A 16,602-nucleotide genomic window follows, 5' to 3' on the forward strand; every position below is an offset into this window, starting at 1 on the left:
AAAATGTTGCATATTTTGTGTTTGCCATTTAAAAAACAGTTAGTTTATTTTTATTTTTTTTATTTTTTTAGGTGCCTAAACAAACAAACAAAAAACATAAACAACAATAAAAATTATAATTGACGGATAGATCTGAACTTGATTTTGAGACAATTGTGTTAAAAGTTTTAAAAAATGTATGATTTTTTTTTTTTTTAATTTATTGAGCAGGACCTTTTTGGATCCCCAATCATTTTAGTGGGACTTTTTTCTTGAGTGTCATTGCTCAAAAAATTATAATTAATTAAAATCAATGTTGTTATGAGTTGTTGACCTTTTTAAGGCTCCAATTATTATATAATCCAAAATATTCCACAAAAATTTTTTATTGGGTGAAAATATTGCATATTTTGTGTTTTTTTCCATAAGAAAACAGGATTTTCTTTGACAAAAAGGGCATATAACTTAAATCTTTAACAACTTTATATTGACAGATAGACCTAATGTTGATCTAGAGATTTAAACATTGAATAATAATACAAATAATAATACTGAATAATGACACATGTTTTATATTTTTTTGACCAAAACCCTTTGATCAAGCCTTAGTGGAGGCATCAATGTATATTTTTTTAAACATATATTTTATTGGTTTTTAAAATAAAAATATCAAAATGGCCCCCGCTTGCTTTGATTTTTCAGTGTGTGGCCCTCAGTTGAAAAAGTTTGAACACCCCGGATCTAGTTGTACGCCAAATAATCATTTTATTAAATATTCAAACACAGTGTTACTGTTCAAACTGTGTGGAATGTCACAGTGGCTAACAATATTAAATACATTGTTAAATAAAACCTCTGTCTTGTTTTTAATGAATACTAAGGCCTACTGCGCTACTGTATTTTAATGGTGATCTTTAAAACAAGTGTTTTCTGAGGTGGTATTTTGTGAAAAAGGTTTGACAACCACTGGCTTGAAATATAGTTAAAAAGTAAACGTTTGGTATTTACTATTGTAAATATAACAACTAGAGATGTCCGATAATATTGGACTGCCGATATTATCGGCCGATAAATGCTTTAAAAATGTAATATCGGAAATTATCGGTATCGGTTTCAAAAAGTTACATTTATGACTTTTTAAAACGCCGCTGTACGGAGTGGTACACGGACGTAGGGAGAAGTACAGAGCGCCAATAAACTTTTGTTATGTCTGTGTGATCATGTTTTGTTTTGGTTATGTTCGGTTTGGTTTTTGGACCCTTTGTGCACTCTTGTTTATTTTGTTTCCATGACAACCCATTAGTTTTCACCTGTCCTCATGTCACGCACCTGTCTCACGTTTTGCACTCGCACACCTGTCACTAATCATGTCACTGTTATTTAAGCCTGTCTTTTTCTGTTAATCATCCTGGTGACATTATCCTTACTACCTCTGCTACCTTTCATTCCAAGCCATTGTTCCCTGCACGTTTTTCCAGGCCACAGTAAGTGTTGTATATTTCATGTTTATAGTTTTTGCCTTTGTGCAAGTTTTTGTTTCATTAGCCAAGTTTTTGTACTTCCGACTTGTGCGCGCTTTTCTTTTGTTCTTTTTGTTAGTGTAAAAATAAATATGTCCTTACCTTCACGCCTTGCCCGCGCCAACTTTCCGGGAAAACACAACACCCCAAGGTCCACGTTTTAACAACCTTAAAGGCACCGCCTTTGCATGCCGGCCTGATCACATAATGTCTACGGCTTTTCACACACACACAAGTGAATGCATGCATACTTGGTCAACAGCCATACAGGTCACACTGAGGGTGATGTATAAACAACTTTAACACTGTTACAAATATGCGCCACACTGTGAACCCACACCAAACAAGAATGACAAACACATTTCGGGAGAACATCCGCACCGTAACACAACATAAACACAACAGGAAAAAATACCCAGAACCCCTTGCAGCACTAACTCTTCCTGGACGCTACAATATCACAACAAAATTAGGCATAATAATGTGTTAATTCCACGACTGTATATATCGGTATCGGTTGATATCGGAATCTGTTATTAAGAGTTGGACAATATCGGAATATCGGATATCGTCAAAAAAGCCATTATCGGACCTCTCTAATAACAACAGTTATATGTGAGCAATATTCATTACAATAAGTAAAATAACCTGCCAACCAAAGCTGAAATTTTGTATACTTATTTCAAGAAGTATGTCTTAGATTGTAGTACATAATACTTATATTTTTACACATATGATAATTGAAATAAATAATGCATTCCCCCATGTGTATTTTGTACTGTTGTGATTGCACCTTAATTAGGATGATTTTTTACTCCGCATCATGCCTCCACTTTTTTTTATTTACATGCATATAAAATCAAACAATTCAATATCAAATCAATAAAATATTGCATATGAACATATGCAGTAACTATCTCTCACTTCAGTTTACTGTATTCTTTTTCCCGTCTAAATTAAAATTATTTATTATTAAATTAAAAATACAGACTTTTCTGTCCACAGTTGCCATGGTGAATCCGAGAATCAGTGCTCCATAGATCATGCCTTTTTGTTGTGGTCTTAACGCAGAGTCAACATACTGAAGATTGATTGAAATGACTCATATCAGCTGTTCTGCAAGTTGTGTTGTTTTGGCGTTTACAATCCTTGTGACCTTTTCTTGGCCATTGTAAACTATTATGTGTTGCTGGATGATCCATTGGAGGCTCTGCTAAAACTGTAAATATTTGAAATGATCGAAAACTAATTTAATAAAATAAAAAATTTTTTAGAGTTACAGTCCCTCTATCAAAGCCAACATCAGACTAACCAAAAGAGGTTTCGCTTCAACCTCATTAACGAGTCATAATAAACAAAACAATGTGTTTTTAATGCTAGTCTTCCCTCCCAGATCTGGTCCAGTTGTGGGTTTCCCATGACTGCAGTGGTGTCATGATGATGGATGGGCGAGGTTGGCGGGGGGCTGCCTCTTGCCCTCCTCCTCTGGGATGTCCCACGGACTGACGGGCACATTGATAATGCTCCGCTAAAAAAGGCCCACTCTCTGCAGTACAGAGGTGTGCATGAGTTGTGTGGAAAAAAATATGGCTGTAAATAAGAGAAAAAAGGCAAGACTGGGGTAAAAAAAAAAAAAAAATGTTAGTGTGGAGTTTTCTGTGGCATCATGTTGCATTTCTTTTACGTATGAAAAGCACCTTATAAAATGTGATTGATTGATCATTAAAGTTAACAAAGCAGAACTGTCATTGTGCGATGCCACACATTTTCTTTCCTATCCGATGCCGAGTAAAATTTAGGCTTGTATCGGCAATATTGATCCGACACTATACTTTGTGCATATGTACCCAATGTGTCTGCAAAAATTAAAAAGTTTTCAAATAATAACATATTCATTTAAAAAAAAAAAAAAAACAGTAGAAATGTAAGAAAAAAACTGTAAAACATTGGAATGTAATGAGCAAAACTAATAAGTAGTAATAATATACTTAGTCACGTACAACACAACATGTTGTCTTTAAATGTATCTGATATCTGTTTCTCGCATTTTGACTTTGCGGCATTTTGACTCTTTAGTATGCGGCCCTTGGTGGAAAAAGTTTGGACACCCCTGATCTAAAACATTTGAAGCCATCAAAATAAAAATTAAATATACGTAAAATACAAACAAAGTTTAGTTAGGTAATTAAAAATTAAATATTACTAAAGCATGAATTAATTAGAAAAAAATACAACAACATAAATAAACACTGTTTTTTTCGTTTTTTTTCATTGTTTCATGTAAAAAAAAAACAATAGTGGAAATGTATGAAAACAAATGTGTATGGAATAAAAAATAATATATAACTAATGAAAATAAATTTAGTCAATACAAAGCTGACACAATATTTGTAGCATTTTTTAAAGTAAAAAAAATATCAATATGTTTGACGAAAAAATAGATACCGTAGAACACAATCATCCAAAGTAAATAATGTACAATATAGTACTTTCTCTTGTATTATTTTCCATGCAAAATGTGTTATCTAAAAGTTTTGTTTTCTTTTTGAAAGGCATGTTCCATCTTAGAATTGTGCTGTTTGAGCTACCAGAATAAAAACATTGGAAGGTACATCTTTTAATAAAGTAATACCTGTCACAGCTTGTCACACCATGCCGTGCCTTGTTTTGAGTTTCTTGGTGATTTTCTGGGTGTAGTGTCAATAGATGTATATTACAACACCTTTGTTATAGTACATGAGACAATGCACATGAATGGACATATAAAATGTTAATGTGTTAGTTAGATTATAGCCAAAGGAAACATTTTTCATGCTCCTTTTTTTTGCTGTTTTTATCTGCCACGCCTAGAAATCCGGTCAGTGATAATAATGCACACATTAAGCGAGGGTTGTTTTGTTGTTGTCCATTTTGTGCAGAGTTTGGTCGGTTTTACATAATGAAACAGTCACAAATCACTGCACACGAGCGAATGAAGGGCATACTTAGTCATACATGTCACACTAAGGGTGGTAGTATGAACAACGGCAACACTGTCATAAACATGTGCCATATAGTGAAACCACACTAAACAACAATGACAAACACATTTTGGGAGAATATTTGCACCGCAACACAACATAAACACTATAGAACAAATTCCCAGAATTCCCTGCAGCACCAACTCTTCTGGGACGCTACAATATAAACAAACGCCATTGGTGGATCTACACCTAGCATCCACTGTAATGATACCACGTACAATAGCGTGTCTAGTCGATACTACTATGATTACATCAATGTGTTTTAGCATCACAAAATCTTCTTAAATTTTTTTTTTAATATGTATGTTATGTTTATAAACTCAGGAAATATGTCCCTAGACACACGAGGACTTTGAATATGACTAATGTATGATCCTGTTACTACTTGGTATCAGATTCATACTTAAATTTGTGGTATCATCCAAAACTAATGTAAAGCATCAAACAACAGAAGAATAAGTGATTATTACATTTTAACAGATGTGTAGATAGAACATGTTCAAACAGAAAATAGGGAAATATTAACAGTACATGAACAAGTAGATTAACAAATCAATTTATACAGTTTTTCCCTCATAATGTTGAGAAAATAATACAATAAAAATGACACAATATGTTACTGCATATGTCAGCAGCTAAATCAGGAGCCTTTGTTTGTTTACTTACTAATAAAAGACAAGTTGTCTTGTATGTTCACTATTTTATTTAAAGGCCTACTGAAATATATATTTTTTATTTAAACGGCGATAGCAGATCCATTCTATGTGTCATACTTGATCATTTCGCGATATTGCCATATTTTTGCTGAAAGGATTTAGTAGAGAACATCGACTATAAAAATCGCAACTTTTGGTCGCCGATAAAAAAAGCCTTGCCTGTACCGGAAGTAGCCTGACGTCACAGGTTGAAAGGCTCCTCACATTTCCCCATTGTTTACACCAGCAGCGAGAGCGATTCGGACCGAGAAAGCGACGATTACCCCATTAATTTGAGCCAGGATGAAAGATTTGTGGATGAGGAACGTGAGAGTGAAGGACTAGAGTGCAGTGCAGGACGTATCTTTTACGCTCTGACTGTAACTTAGGTACAAGCTGGCTCATTGGATTCCACACTCTCTCCTTTTTCTATTGTGGATCACGGATTTGTATTTTAATCCACCTCGGATACTATATCCTCTTGAAAAAGAGTCGAGAACGCGAAATGGACATTCACAGTGACTTTTATCTCCACGACAATACATCGGCGAAGCACTTTAGCTACGGAGCTAACGTGATAGCATCGGGCTTAACTGCAGATAGAAACAAAAGAAATAAACCCCTGACTGGAAGGATAGACAGAAGATCAACAATACTATTAAACCATGGACATGTAACTACACGGTTCATGCTTTCCAGCCTGGCGAAGCTTAACAATGCTGTTGCTAATGACGCCATTGAAGCTAACTTAGCAACGGGACCTCACAGAGCTATGCTAAAAACATTAGCTATCCACCTACGCCAGTCAGCCCTCATCTGCTCATCAACACCTGTGCTCACCTGTGTTCCAGCGATCGACGGAGCGACGGAGGACTTCACCCGATCCTCGATGCGGTCAGCGGCTAGCTTAGGATAGCGCGTCTGCTATCCAAGTCAAATTCCTCCTGGTTGTTTTGCTGCAGCCAGCCGCTAATACACCGATCCCACCTACAGCTTTCTTCTTTGCAGTCTTCATTGTTCATTAAACAAATTGCAAAAAATTCACCAACACAGATGTCCAAAATACTGTGGAATTTTGCGATGAAAACCGAGCTTTTTGTATTGGATACAATGTGTCCGAATACTTACGTTTCAACGATTGACGTCACGCGCATACGTCATCATATCTAGACGTTTTCAACTGGAAGTTTCGCGGGAAATTTAAAATTGCACTTTATGAGTCAACCCGGCCGTATTGGCATGTGTTGCAATGTTAAGATTTCATTATTGATGTATGAACTATCAGACTGCGTGGTCGGTAGTAGTGGGTTTCAGTAGGCCTTTAAGAACAAACTTGCAATAAGAAACATATGTTTAATGCACTGTAAGATTTTTTGTGAAAATAAAGCAAATAATGACATTTATTGTGGTCCCCTTTATTTAGAAAAGTACCGAAATACATGTTGGTACCTCTACCGGTAGTCTCTCATGGAAAAAAGGTTGGGGAACCCTGATCTAAAGCATAGCAAATAGCCGAGAGACAGCCCTCATCTCAAAACGCTAATAAGTTGAGATACTCTTAAGTCGAGGTACGACTGTAATATGATTGTTTACCTTGTAACAGGTTCCTCCCATCACACGCTATATGCATGAAGTGATTTACAGCCTCTGTTTCCCACTTCTGTCGTGTGTAGCATTAGTCATATTGAACGCTTCATTGGGGTCAAAGGTTATTTCCATCTAAGGATAAGAAGAAAAAAAAACAAAAAACAGACCATCAGAGTGTGAGTGACCATGACCCAGGTGACTCTGTCCAACAGGATGGTCTCCAACACTGGGAGATGTCAACAACGACTCTTGGCAAGTGGGAGAGGCGGCCTCGAAGGAGGGTTGATACCATATCCAATAAAACACGAATAAATCAGCAGCCTCACAGTTTTCTCAGAACCGCCATTGTACTTTTGTGTTTAAATAACATCCAGGTTGGCTTTGTCACATCAGATAAGCGCCGGCGAGTGCGATGACATTCGTGTCTTGGCATGGCCGCCCGTACTAACACGTTTGTGTAGTACAGTGTTTTCAAACTTTTTTGAGCCAAGGTACATTTTTTGCATTGAAAAAATCCAGAGGCACACCATCAGCAGAAATCATTAAAAAAACAAAACTCAGTTGACAGTAAAAAGTCATTGTTCCAATTGTTGGATATGACTTTAAACTATAGAGATGTCCGATAATGGCTTTTTTGCCGATATCCGATATTCCGATATTGTCCAACTCTTGATTACCGACTCTGATTTCAACCGATACCGATATATACAGTCGTGGAATTAACACATTATTATGCCTAATTTTGTTGTGATGCATTAAACAATGTAGCAAGGTTTTCCAAAATAAATCAACTCAAGTTATGGAAAATAATGCCAACATGGCACTGCCATATTTATTATTGAAGTCACAAAGTGCATTATTTTTTTTAACATGCCTCAAAACAGCAGCTTGGAATTTGGGACATGCTCTCCCTGAGAGAGCATGAGGAGGTTGAGGTGGGCGGGGTTGAGGTGGGGGGTAGGGGGTAGCGGGGGGTGTATATTGTAGCGTCCCGGAAGAGTTAGTGCTGCAAGGGGTTCTGGGTATTTGTTCTGTTGTGTTTATGTTGTGTTACGGTGCGGATGTTCTCCCGAAATGTGTTTGTCATTCTTGATTGGTGTGGGTTCACAGTGTGGCGCATATTTGTAACAGTGTTAAAGTTGTTTATACGGCAACCCTCAGTGTGACCTGTATGGCTGTTGACCAAGAATGCCTTGCATTCACTTGTGTGTGTGTGAAAAGCCGTAGATATTATGTGATCAGGCCTGCACGCAAAGGCAGTGCCTTTAAGGTTTATTGGCGCTCTGTACTTCTCCCTACGTCCGTGTACCACTCCGTACAGCGGCGTTTTAAAAAGTCATAAATGTAACTTTTTGAAACTGATACCGATAATTTCCGATATTACATTTTTAAAGCATTTATCGGCTGATAATATCGGCAGTCCGATATTATCGGACATCTCTAGTTGTTATATTTACAATAGTAAATACCAAACATTTACTTTTTAATTATGTTTCAAGCCAGTGGTTGTCGAACCTTTTTCACCAAATACCACCTCAGAAAACACTTCTTTTAGTGACCACCATTAAAATACAGTAGCGCAGTAGGCCTTAGTACTCATTAAAAACAAGACAGAAGTTGTATTTAACAATGTATTTAATATTGTTAGCCACTGTGACATTCCACACAGTTTGAACAGTAACACTGTGTTTGAATTTTTACTGAAGTGATTATTTGGCGTACAACTAGATGGAGCCCATTTGAGAATTTCGAACATGCATACAATTATGGACATCACATTTTTTGGTATGGCTGTTGACCAAGTATGGCTGTTGACTTTGCATTCACTTGTGTGTGTGAAAAGCCGTAGATATTATGTGATTGGGCTGGCAGCAAAGGCAGTGCCTTTAAGGTTTATTGGCGCTCTGTACTTCTCCCTACGTCCGTGTACGTAGGTAAGTCATAGATTTTACATTTTGAAACCGATACCGATCATTTTGAAATCGATACCGATAATTCCCGATATTACATTTTAAATCATTTATCGCCCGATAATATCGGCAGTCCGATATTATCGGGCATTTCTACTTTAAACCATAACCAACCATGCGTCACTATAGCTCTTGTCTCAAAGTACTGTCACGACCTGTCACATCACGCCGTGACTTCTTTGGAGGTGTTTGCTGTTGTCCTGTGTGTAGTGTTTTAGTTCTTACAGTAAGTCTTTGCTGTCGTCCAGCATTCTGTTTTTGTTTACTTTGTAGCCAGTTCAGTCTTAGTTTCGTTCTGCATAGCCTTCCCTAAACTTCAATGCCTTTTCTTGGGGGCACTCACCTTTTGTTCATTTTTGGTTTAATCATTAGACACCTTTTTACCTGCACCCTGCCTCCCGCTGTTTCCGACATCTACAAAGCAACCTACTGATATGGAAGTGTATTACACCGTTACTCTGCCGAGCTCGAGACAGCACCGACACTCAACAACAACACATCGTTTGCAGACTGTAATTACTGGTTTGCAAAGAATATTTTTAACCCAAATAGGTGAAATTAGTTCATCTCCCACAGCACACTGGCACAGACTGTGGTTGAAAAACACTGGTGTAGTAAGTGCATTCAACTGTCAGCTCTTATTGTGGTGTCAGTCCAGCCTTCTAATTAGTGTCCTCAGCGGGCAGGAAGTGGGCCTGGGCTGGACTAATCTGTCAGCGAGGCCAGTCCATCCTCGCCCCAGCGACTGTTTCCTCAGATAAACCCGTAGCCCTTTATCTAAGAGAGTCGCCACGCACGGGGGGTCCGGGAAGCCCCCCGGCGGTTCTGTTATTACTTATTGCATCTACATTTTTTTTTTCTACGTGAAGCTGTGCCGTGTTTATGAAAGCGTGTCGGAGAAGTGAGGAACATTCTCGAGGCGGAGCGCTCGGAGACCGGCTATCAGATCACGGCTGTGACAGGTGTTGATGGAGCATGAGAGGGAGGAAGCGTAGTGAAGGACACTTCCTGGCAGACAGTTTTATCAGCCAGGGAGCGGAGGGGTCAGAGAGAGGGTGGACGAGGTTATCACACCCCTGCTAGTCAAGTACTGCACGGTGCCTTGAGACACAACATCCACTTGCTGACCAGGGAGAATGTCTCTTTCTTATAAACACTGCGTGAGTTATAGAGATGCCGACGAGCTGTTAAATAGAGACGTTTTTTTTTTTTTTTTTTTGCTATTGCCATGGTTGGTAGAATACACCGTGGACAAAAAGGCCTTTTAAAATCCCAGTTCTTGCCTTTGTGTGTGTGGAGTGTGCATGCTCTCAATGTGTTGGTGAGGATTGTCTTCAGGTACTCCAAATGAGCTGGATCCTCATGTATTAAGGCCCCGTTTACACCAAGCAGGCTAAATTATCCAGGGTAAATCTCACCTAACCTTATCCGTGTCCACACACAACAATGCCACCGTTTAAGACTCCCTCCGTCCGCCGGCGCAACGCTACCTAATACGCATGCGCGGAAAAATGCACAGGCAGCACGGTGGGACAGGGGTTAGTGCATGTGCCTCGGAATACGAAGGTCCTGAGTAGTCCTGAGTTCAATCCCGGGCTCGGGATCTTTCTGTGTGGAGTTTGCATGTTCTCCCCCGTGACTGCAAAAAAAAAACTTGCACCTGATTGGCAACACTAAACTGGCCCTAGTGTGTGAATGTGAGTGTGAATGTTGTCTGTCTATCTGTGTTGGCCCTGCGATGAGGTGGTGACTTGTCCAGGGTGTACCCCGCCTTCTGCCCGAATGCAGCCGAGATAGGCTCCAGCACCCCCCGCGACCCCAAAAGGGGACAAGCGGTTCGAAAATGGATGGATGGATGGATGATAAACTTTGACTTTTATTTTATTTCGTAGTAGTAGCAACTTCCTACCGGTCAACTTCCTTTGTTTTCACTTTATCGACCTGCGCATGCAAGTGACGTCGAGGCCACATTGGGGCCTTCTAGCGCTCATCCATTGAGAGCCTGCTGACATACTGCATCACAGCATGGTACGTCAGCTGCAACCGCTGCAGACAGGGAGAGGCTCCAGAGAGTGGTCAAGGCAGCACAGCGGTTCATCGGCTGCCCTCCCCCCCTCTCTGATAGACATTTACACCTCCCGCCGCCTCAGCAGAGCTACCAACATTATCAAGGACAGCTCCCACCCTGGCTTTGACCTGTTTGACCTGCTGCCCTCAGGAAGGCACTACAGGGTCATCAGGTCTAAGACAAACAGACTCAAGAACAGTTTTTCCCCTAAAGCCATAACCACAGTGAACTCTCGTAGGCACTGATTTTATAGTTTAGCACCTCAATGTGTGCAATGTTTACTTTCCACCCACAGTCTGAATTCTTCTGTATATTTGTATATAGTTTAATATTTACACAACACTGTGGGAGTCGCTTCCTAGCAGTTCCACTGTTACATCACGTCATAGGCGCCAGGGCGTGCAGTTTTAACAGAGTTTTAATGTTCATCAATGTAATCAAATGTTTTTCAGCGGATCATGACTTTTCAGTTACTCCAAATCCTCCGTCCGCCACTGGTTAAAGACAACAGGTGATTAGATAACTCGTACCACCTGGGAGACCTAATCACCTGTTCAGCTGTGTCTCGCCGTCGGCACTGCCACGTCTGATGGTGCTCTGTCCTCAGCACCATTGACAGAGGCGGTGACCTCTGCTCCTGCAGGCAGCGCTGGCCACACCTCCCTCCACAAACACATTCAGAACATTTGTTCTCAGGACTGGACTGTGCACCTTACCTTCCGTTTGCCACTATTTTATTTTTTCTTTCCTTCCTATGTTTTGCATATTTGTAGACTTCCCTACTGGTACTGGGAGTTGCTTTTAGTCTCATTGTACCTGCGTATAGTGACAATAAAAGGCATTATATTCTATTCTATTCTATATTGAAACATGGTGTGTGTTTATACTGGAGTCTGATAAAAATCACATTTTCAAAATAAAATCTCAAAAAAATCAGATTTGTGCCACTTTGGCCTGCAGTGTAAATGTAGTCTAATTATAATAATAAGAAGGAAGAATATATGTTATTTGTAAAAAGCACTTTCCATTGAGTAAACAACCTCTAATTGTTTTTGATTGATTGAGACTTTTATTAGTAGGTTGCACAGTGAAGTACATATTCCGTACAATTGACCACTAAATGGTAACACCCGAATAAGTTTTTCAACTTGTTTAAGTCCGGGGTCCACTTACATTGATTCATGATACAGATATATACTATCATATATACTATCATCATATAGACAGGCATCACACAAGATAATCACATTGAATTATTTACAATCAGGGGTGTGCGGGTGGGGGGGGTAGGATATGGACAGCAAGTAGTGGACATAGAGAGAGAGAGAGAGAGAGAGAGAGAGAGAGAGAGAGAGAGAGAGAGAGAGAGAGAGAGAGAGAGAGAGAGAGAGAGAGAGAGAGAGAGAGAGGAGAGAGGAGAGAGAGATCAGAATGCATAGGAAAAAGTATCTGCATTTGATTGTTTACATATTATTATTAGCATTTGATTATTAGCAATCCGGGGAGGGTGTTAGTTAAGGTTGTAGCTGCCTGGAGGTGAACTTTATTGCGGGTTTGAAGGAGGATAGAGATGCCCTTTCTTTTATACCTGTTGGGAGCGCATTCCACATTGATGTGGCATAGAAAGAGAATGAGTTAAGACCTTTGTTAGTTCGGAATCTGGGTTTAACGTGGTTAGTGGAGCTCCCCCTGGTGTTGTGGTTATGGCGGTCATTTACGTTAAGGAAGTAGTTTGACATGTACTTCGTATCAGGGAGGTGTAGTGGATTTTATAGACTAGGCTCAGTGCAAGTTGTTTAAACCCTGTGCTACAGTGTATTAAAAAAAATAAAAATATAATACAAATAAATAAAAAATAAAAACTAGAACAGCCTAATAGCTACAACTAGTATGCATATATCTAAAAAAAATGCTTTTTTTAAAAAGAAGGGTTTTTAAGCCTTTTTTAAGAGCATCCGCAGTCTGTGGCACCCTCAGGTGGTCAGGGAGAGCGTTCCACAGACTGGGAGCAGAAAGCCCGGCCTCCCATAATTGGCAGAAAATTCCTAAAATCGCAAGTTGATATAATGTTTGAAAAAGCTGCCGTGAATTCAACGAGCATTTTAGACAGCAACTATCTTGAAGGACTGACTACTTCCTGTTTGCCAAAAAGTAGCAAAAGTAAAAATATGCTTGGACAAAAAGTGAAAGAGGTGGAAAGTGATGAGGGGGGGGGGGTTTCAAACTTCCCGATGTCCCTTCCTTTCCTCGCCCCCAGCAGAGTCCAATTCCTCCACTTGAGCGCTCGGGGCCAACAGCGGGGCTGATTAGTCGCCCACCCCCAGCCGGCCTTTCGCCGAGGACTCTGCGGCGGGACGACTTCAAATGCGCGTCCACCCCAAATAAAACCTGACTGCTCCTAATGGACACGTTTAATCTCCCTGGCTTTATTTGAAGATTTCCGCCGTTCGCCGCTGGCCCCGGCAGAAACAAATTCCTCTCGCTTTGTTGATTAAACCCTTCCCACTCGGCCCTCGCTTATCGCCAACAGCGAGCCTCTCTTTTTAATTAAAAGTGAGACGCCGCAAGTGCGCAATTAACAGCTGGTAATTAAAGAGTTCTTCAGAAGTGCAACACTCCACCTTCATTTCAATTATAGAGCGGACAAGTGGCTTTTTGATCTGCAAAGGAGTGGAGTATTTGTTTAGTGGCCGATGCGGGAGCCTTGATTGCGGCCTACGTCGGCATGCCTGATGATTGATGTGGGAGCAGAACGAGGGATAATGAAAAAAAAAGTGCGACGCTATTTCGCAATGCAAATGGCGCCTTCATGTTAATGAGCAGGCGACGGGCCGACCTGGGCGGTTACGGCGTGAAACGACAACAAGCGCCAACTCTGCTCCAAACTGATTAGTGCATTTGAATATGAAAGTTTAATTACGTGCGCTTGTTTTTGGAGGTGACACAGAAAAAAACGGCGTTGTTTGATACTTAACTCCCAACGGCTTTTTGATCGGCGAGTAAGTGTGAACGCGTCGAGTCGCTATCCCAAAGGAGGCAGAAGCCGTCATTTTTATATCGAGTAACTGATAAAAAAAAACAAAAAACAAAGGATTTAATGAGCAATGCAGCCTTTGATTGTATAAAGCAGAACACGTGTTCCGTTTTAATTACAATTGATTTGCATCGAAGTACACGGCAGTCGCTTTAAAAGTTGCAAGTTTTCTTTCACTCAACACACTTTATCGACACAAGGGTGAGGAAAAAAAAGGAGCTTTATTGATTTCTGCTTGCATGAATGCAGAATGCTGATTATTAATTGCCTGCAATGCTTTAATGTCTTTGTTTTTTTTTTTAATGTATTGTTGCCTATATACTGATGCATTGTCAATGTATTAAAAGGTTCACAACCTTTTCAGCTTACGTACAATGTTAATATGTAATTGCTTAAAAGCCTTTATGGGAAACGTTTTTTTTTTTTGGTAAAAAATACACAAGTTCATCGCTTAAATATATCACATTTGTCCAACAGTACAGTAAGGTTGAACAAACCCAAAACCAGTGAAGTTGGCACGTTGTATAATTTGTAAATAAAAACAGGATACAATGATTTGCAAATTATTTTCAATTTAAATTCCATTCAATACACTGTAATGTTCCAACTGAGAAACTTTTTTTTTTTTGCAAATAAGAAAATGATGGATGGATCATTAACTTAGAATTTAATGGCAGCAACACATTGCAGAAAAGTTGTCACAGGGGCATTTTTACCACGTGTTACATGGCTTTCCTTTTAACAACACTCAGTAACACACCACACACACACACACACACACACACACACACACACACACACACACACACACACACACACACACACACACACACACACACACACACACACACACACACACACACACACACACACACACACACACACACACACACACACACACACACACACACACACAGCAGGCCTAGACAGGAGGAGCACAGGGTGTAGGTACACAGAACATCAGAGGGTCAAATGTGCGAGAAAATGAGAGCAGACAATGTTGACACCCTTGTGTGGTGTTCAGGTCTGTGGGACCCCGTTTTCATTTTTATTAAAAGAAAAATTATACAATTAATGAATTTTTCAAACTGAGACTCACTGACTTTGGCTCATTTTCTGTGAAGAACATATATTAGAATACATATTTAATGACCACACACCATACACCCCCCCCTACACATTTCTATTACATATAAGATGTCCGGGTCCATTGGACCCAGGCTAATAGAAGTGTGGAAATTGATGTTCTGTGTACCACACACACACACACACACACACACACACACACACAACACACACACACACACACACACACACACACACACACACACACACACACACACACACACACACACACACACACACACACGCACACACAGCAGGCCTAGACAGGAGGAGGACAGAGTGTAGTTACACAGAACATCAGAGGGTCAAATGTGCGAGAATATGAGAGTAGAACAGTGTTGACAAACAATGTTGCAACCTTGTGTGGGAACCGCAGGTGCAGAAACACAAAAGAAGAATGCACAGATATTTTATTGGGATAAGGTAAACATCTGTTCAGTATTTTAACATAAAAGTGTTTGATTGGTGAGGCACTAAAAGCCACAAAATGCAACGGGTCCATCAGACCCTCAAACGCTGGCTGAGTAACAACAGTATGAACATTACACAAGGGTTAAGTTGTTCAACAGTTCGGAATCTCCGTTGCGGTGTTTTAGGCTTCGTATTGCGCCACACATTTTCAATGGGAGACAGGTCTGTACTACAGGCAGGCCAGACTAGTACCCGCACTCTTTTACTATGAAGTCACGCTGTTGTATCACGTGGCTTGGCATTGTCTTGCTGAAATAAGCAGGGGCGTCCATGATAACGTTGCTTGGATGGCAACATATATTTCTGCATGTGAATGAAGCATTAAGGAGTGGGGCTATCCGGGACTAGCGACAGTGTACACAAACAGATAATACTGTATCATCTCTTTCCTTTCGGACTTATCAGGTCTTATCAGGTCGGTAGTGCATTCTTCACTCAGGCTGTGGCAAAAAAAATACAACCTTACCTAATGTACTCCGTCCATGCTTACATATTTGAGGAAGCGCAGAAGTGATGGAGGCCAACAGGAAGTGGGGGGGGAAAAAATACAGCGCCGGACAAGAAATAAATACAGAAACTAAGGAAACAAATAATATATATTAAATTTAACAAAGATGCTAACAGTTAGCATATATTTAGTTAGTATCCTAGAACAGCGGTTCTTAAACTTTTTTCACCAAGTACCACCTCAGAAAACACTTGGCTTTCCAAGTATCACCACAATGACCAAAATTAAAATACAGTAGCGTAGTAGTAGTAGGCCAAAATATTCATTAAAAACAAGGCAGAGTTTTTAATATTTTTGACTAGAGTAACATTACACACACAGTTTGAGCAATAACACTGTCTTTGAATATAGGCAAATAAAACACTGTACTTTAATCAAGTGATTCTTTGGTGTACCACTAGTGGTATACATACCACAGTTTGAGAATCCCTGTTCTAGAATATACTTGAATAATCAGTTGAAATTTCAACTTTACTTTCTTCATGTTCTGATACCTCATGTTTATGCCAATATCAGCAGGAAATATTGTATTGTTATATCGCATTACACACACACACACACATATATATATATATATATATATATATATAATATATATATATATATATATATATATATATAT

At 39.6% G+C, this 16,602-nt stretch overlaps 1 protein-coding gene across 1 annotated transcript in view; it reads right to left on the bottom strand.

Moving 5' to 3' along the window:
- Positions 1 to 2,931: 2,931 nt before the first annotated feature.
- LOC133663035 (immunoglobulin superfamily member 11-like) overlaps positions 2,932 to 16,602 on the bottom strand; it is a 64,401-nt gene continuing 50,730 nt past the window's right edge. Inside the window, exon 7 of the mRNA XM_062067215.1 lies at positions 2,932 to 3,027. Within this exon, the coding sequence (XP_061923199.1) occupies positions 2,932 to 3,027 (96 nt within the window). The remainder of the gene's footprint in view (positions 3,028 to 16,602) is intronic.

Source organism: Entelurus aequoreus, linkage group LG13, assembly GCF_033978785.1.
Source record: "Entelurus aequoreus isolate RoL-2023_Sb linkage group LG13, RoL_Eaeq_v1.1, whole genome shotgun sequence".
NCBI classification, from domain to species: domain Eukaryota; kingdom Metazoa; phylum Chordata; class Actinopteri; order Syngnathiformes; family Syngnathidae; genus Entelurus; species Entelurus aequoreus.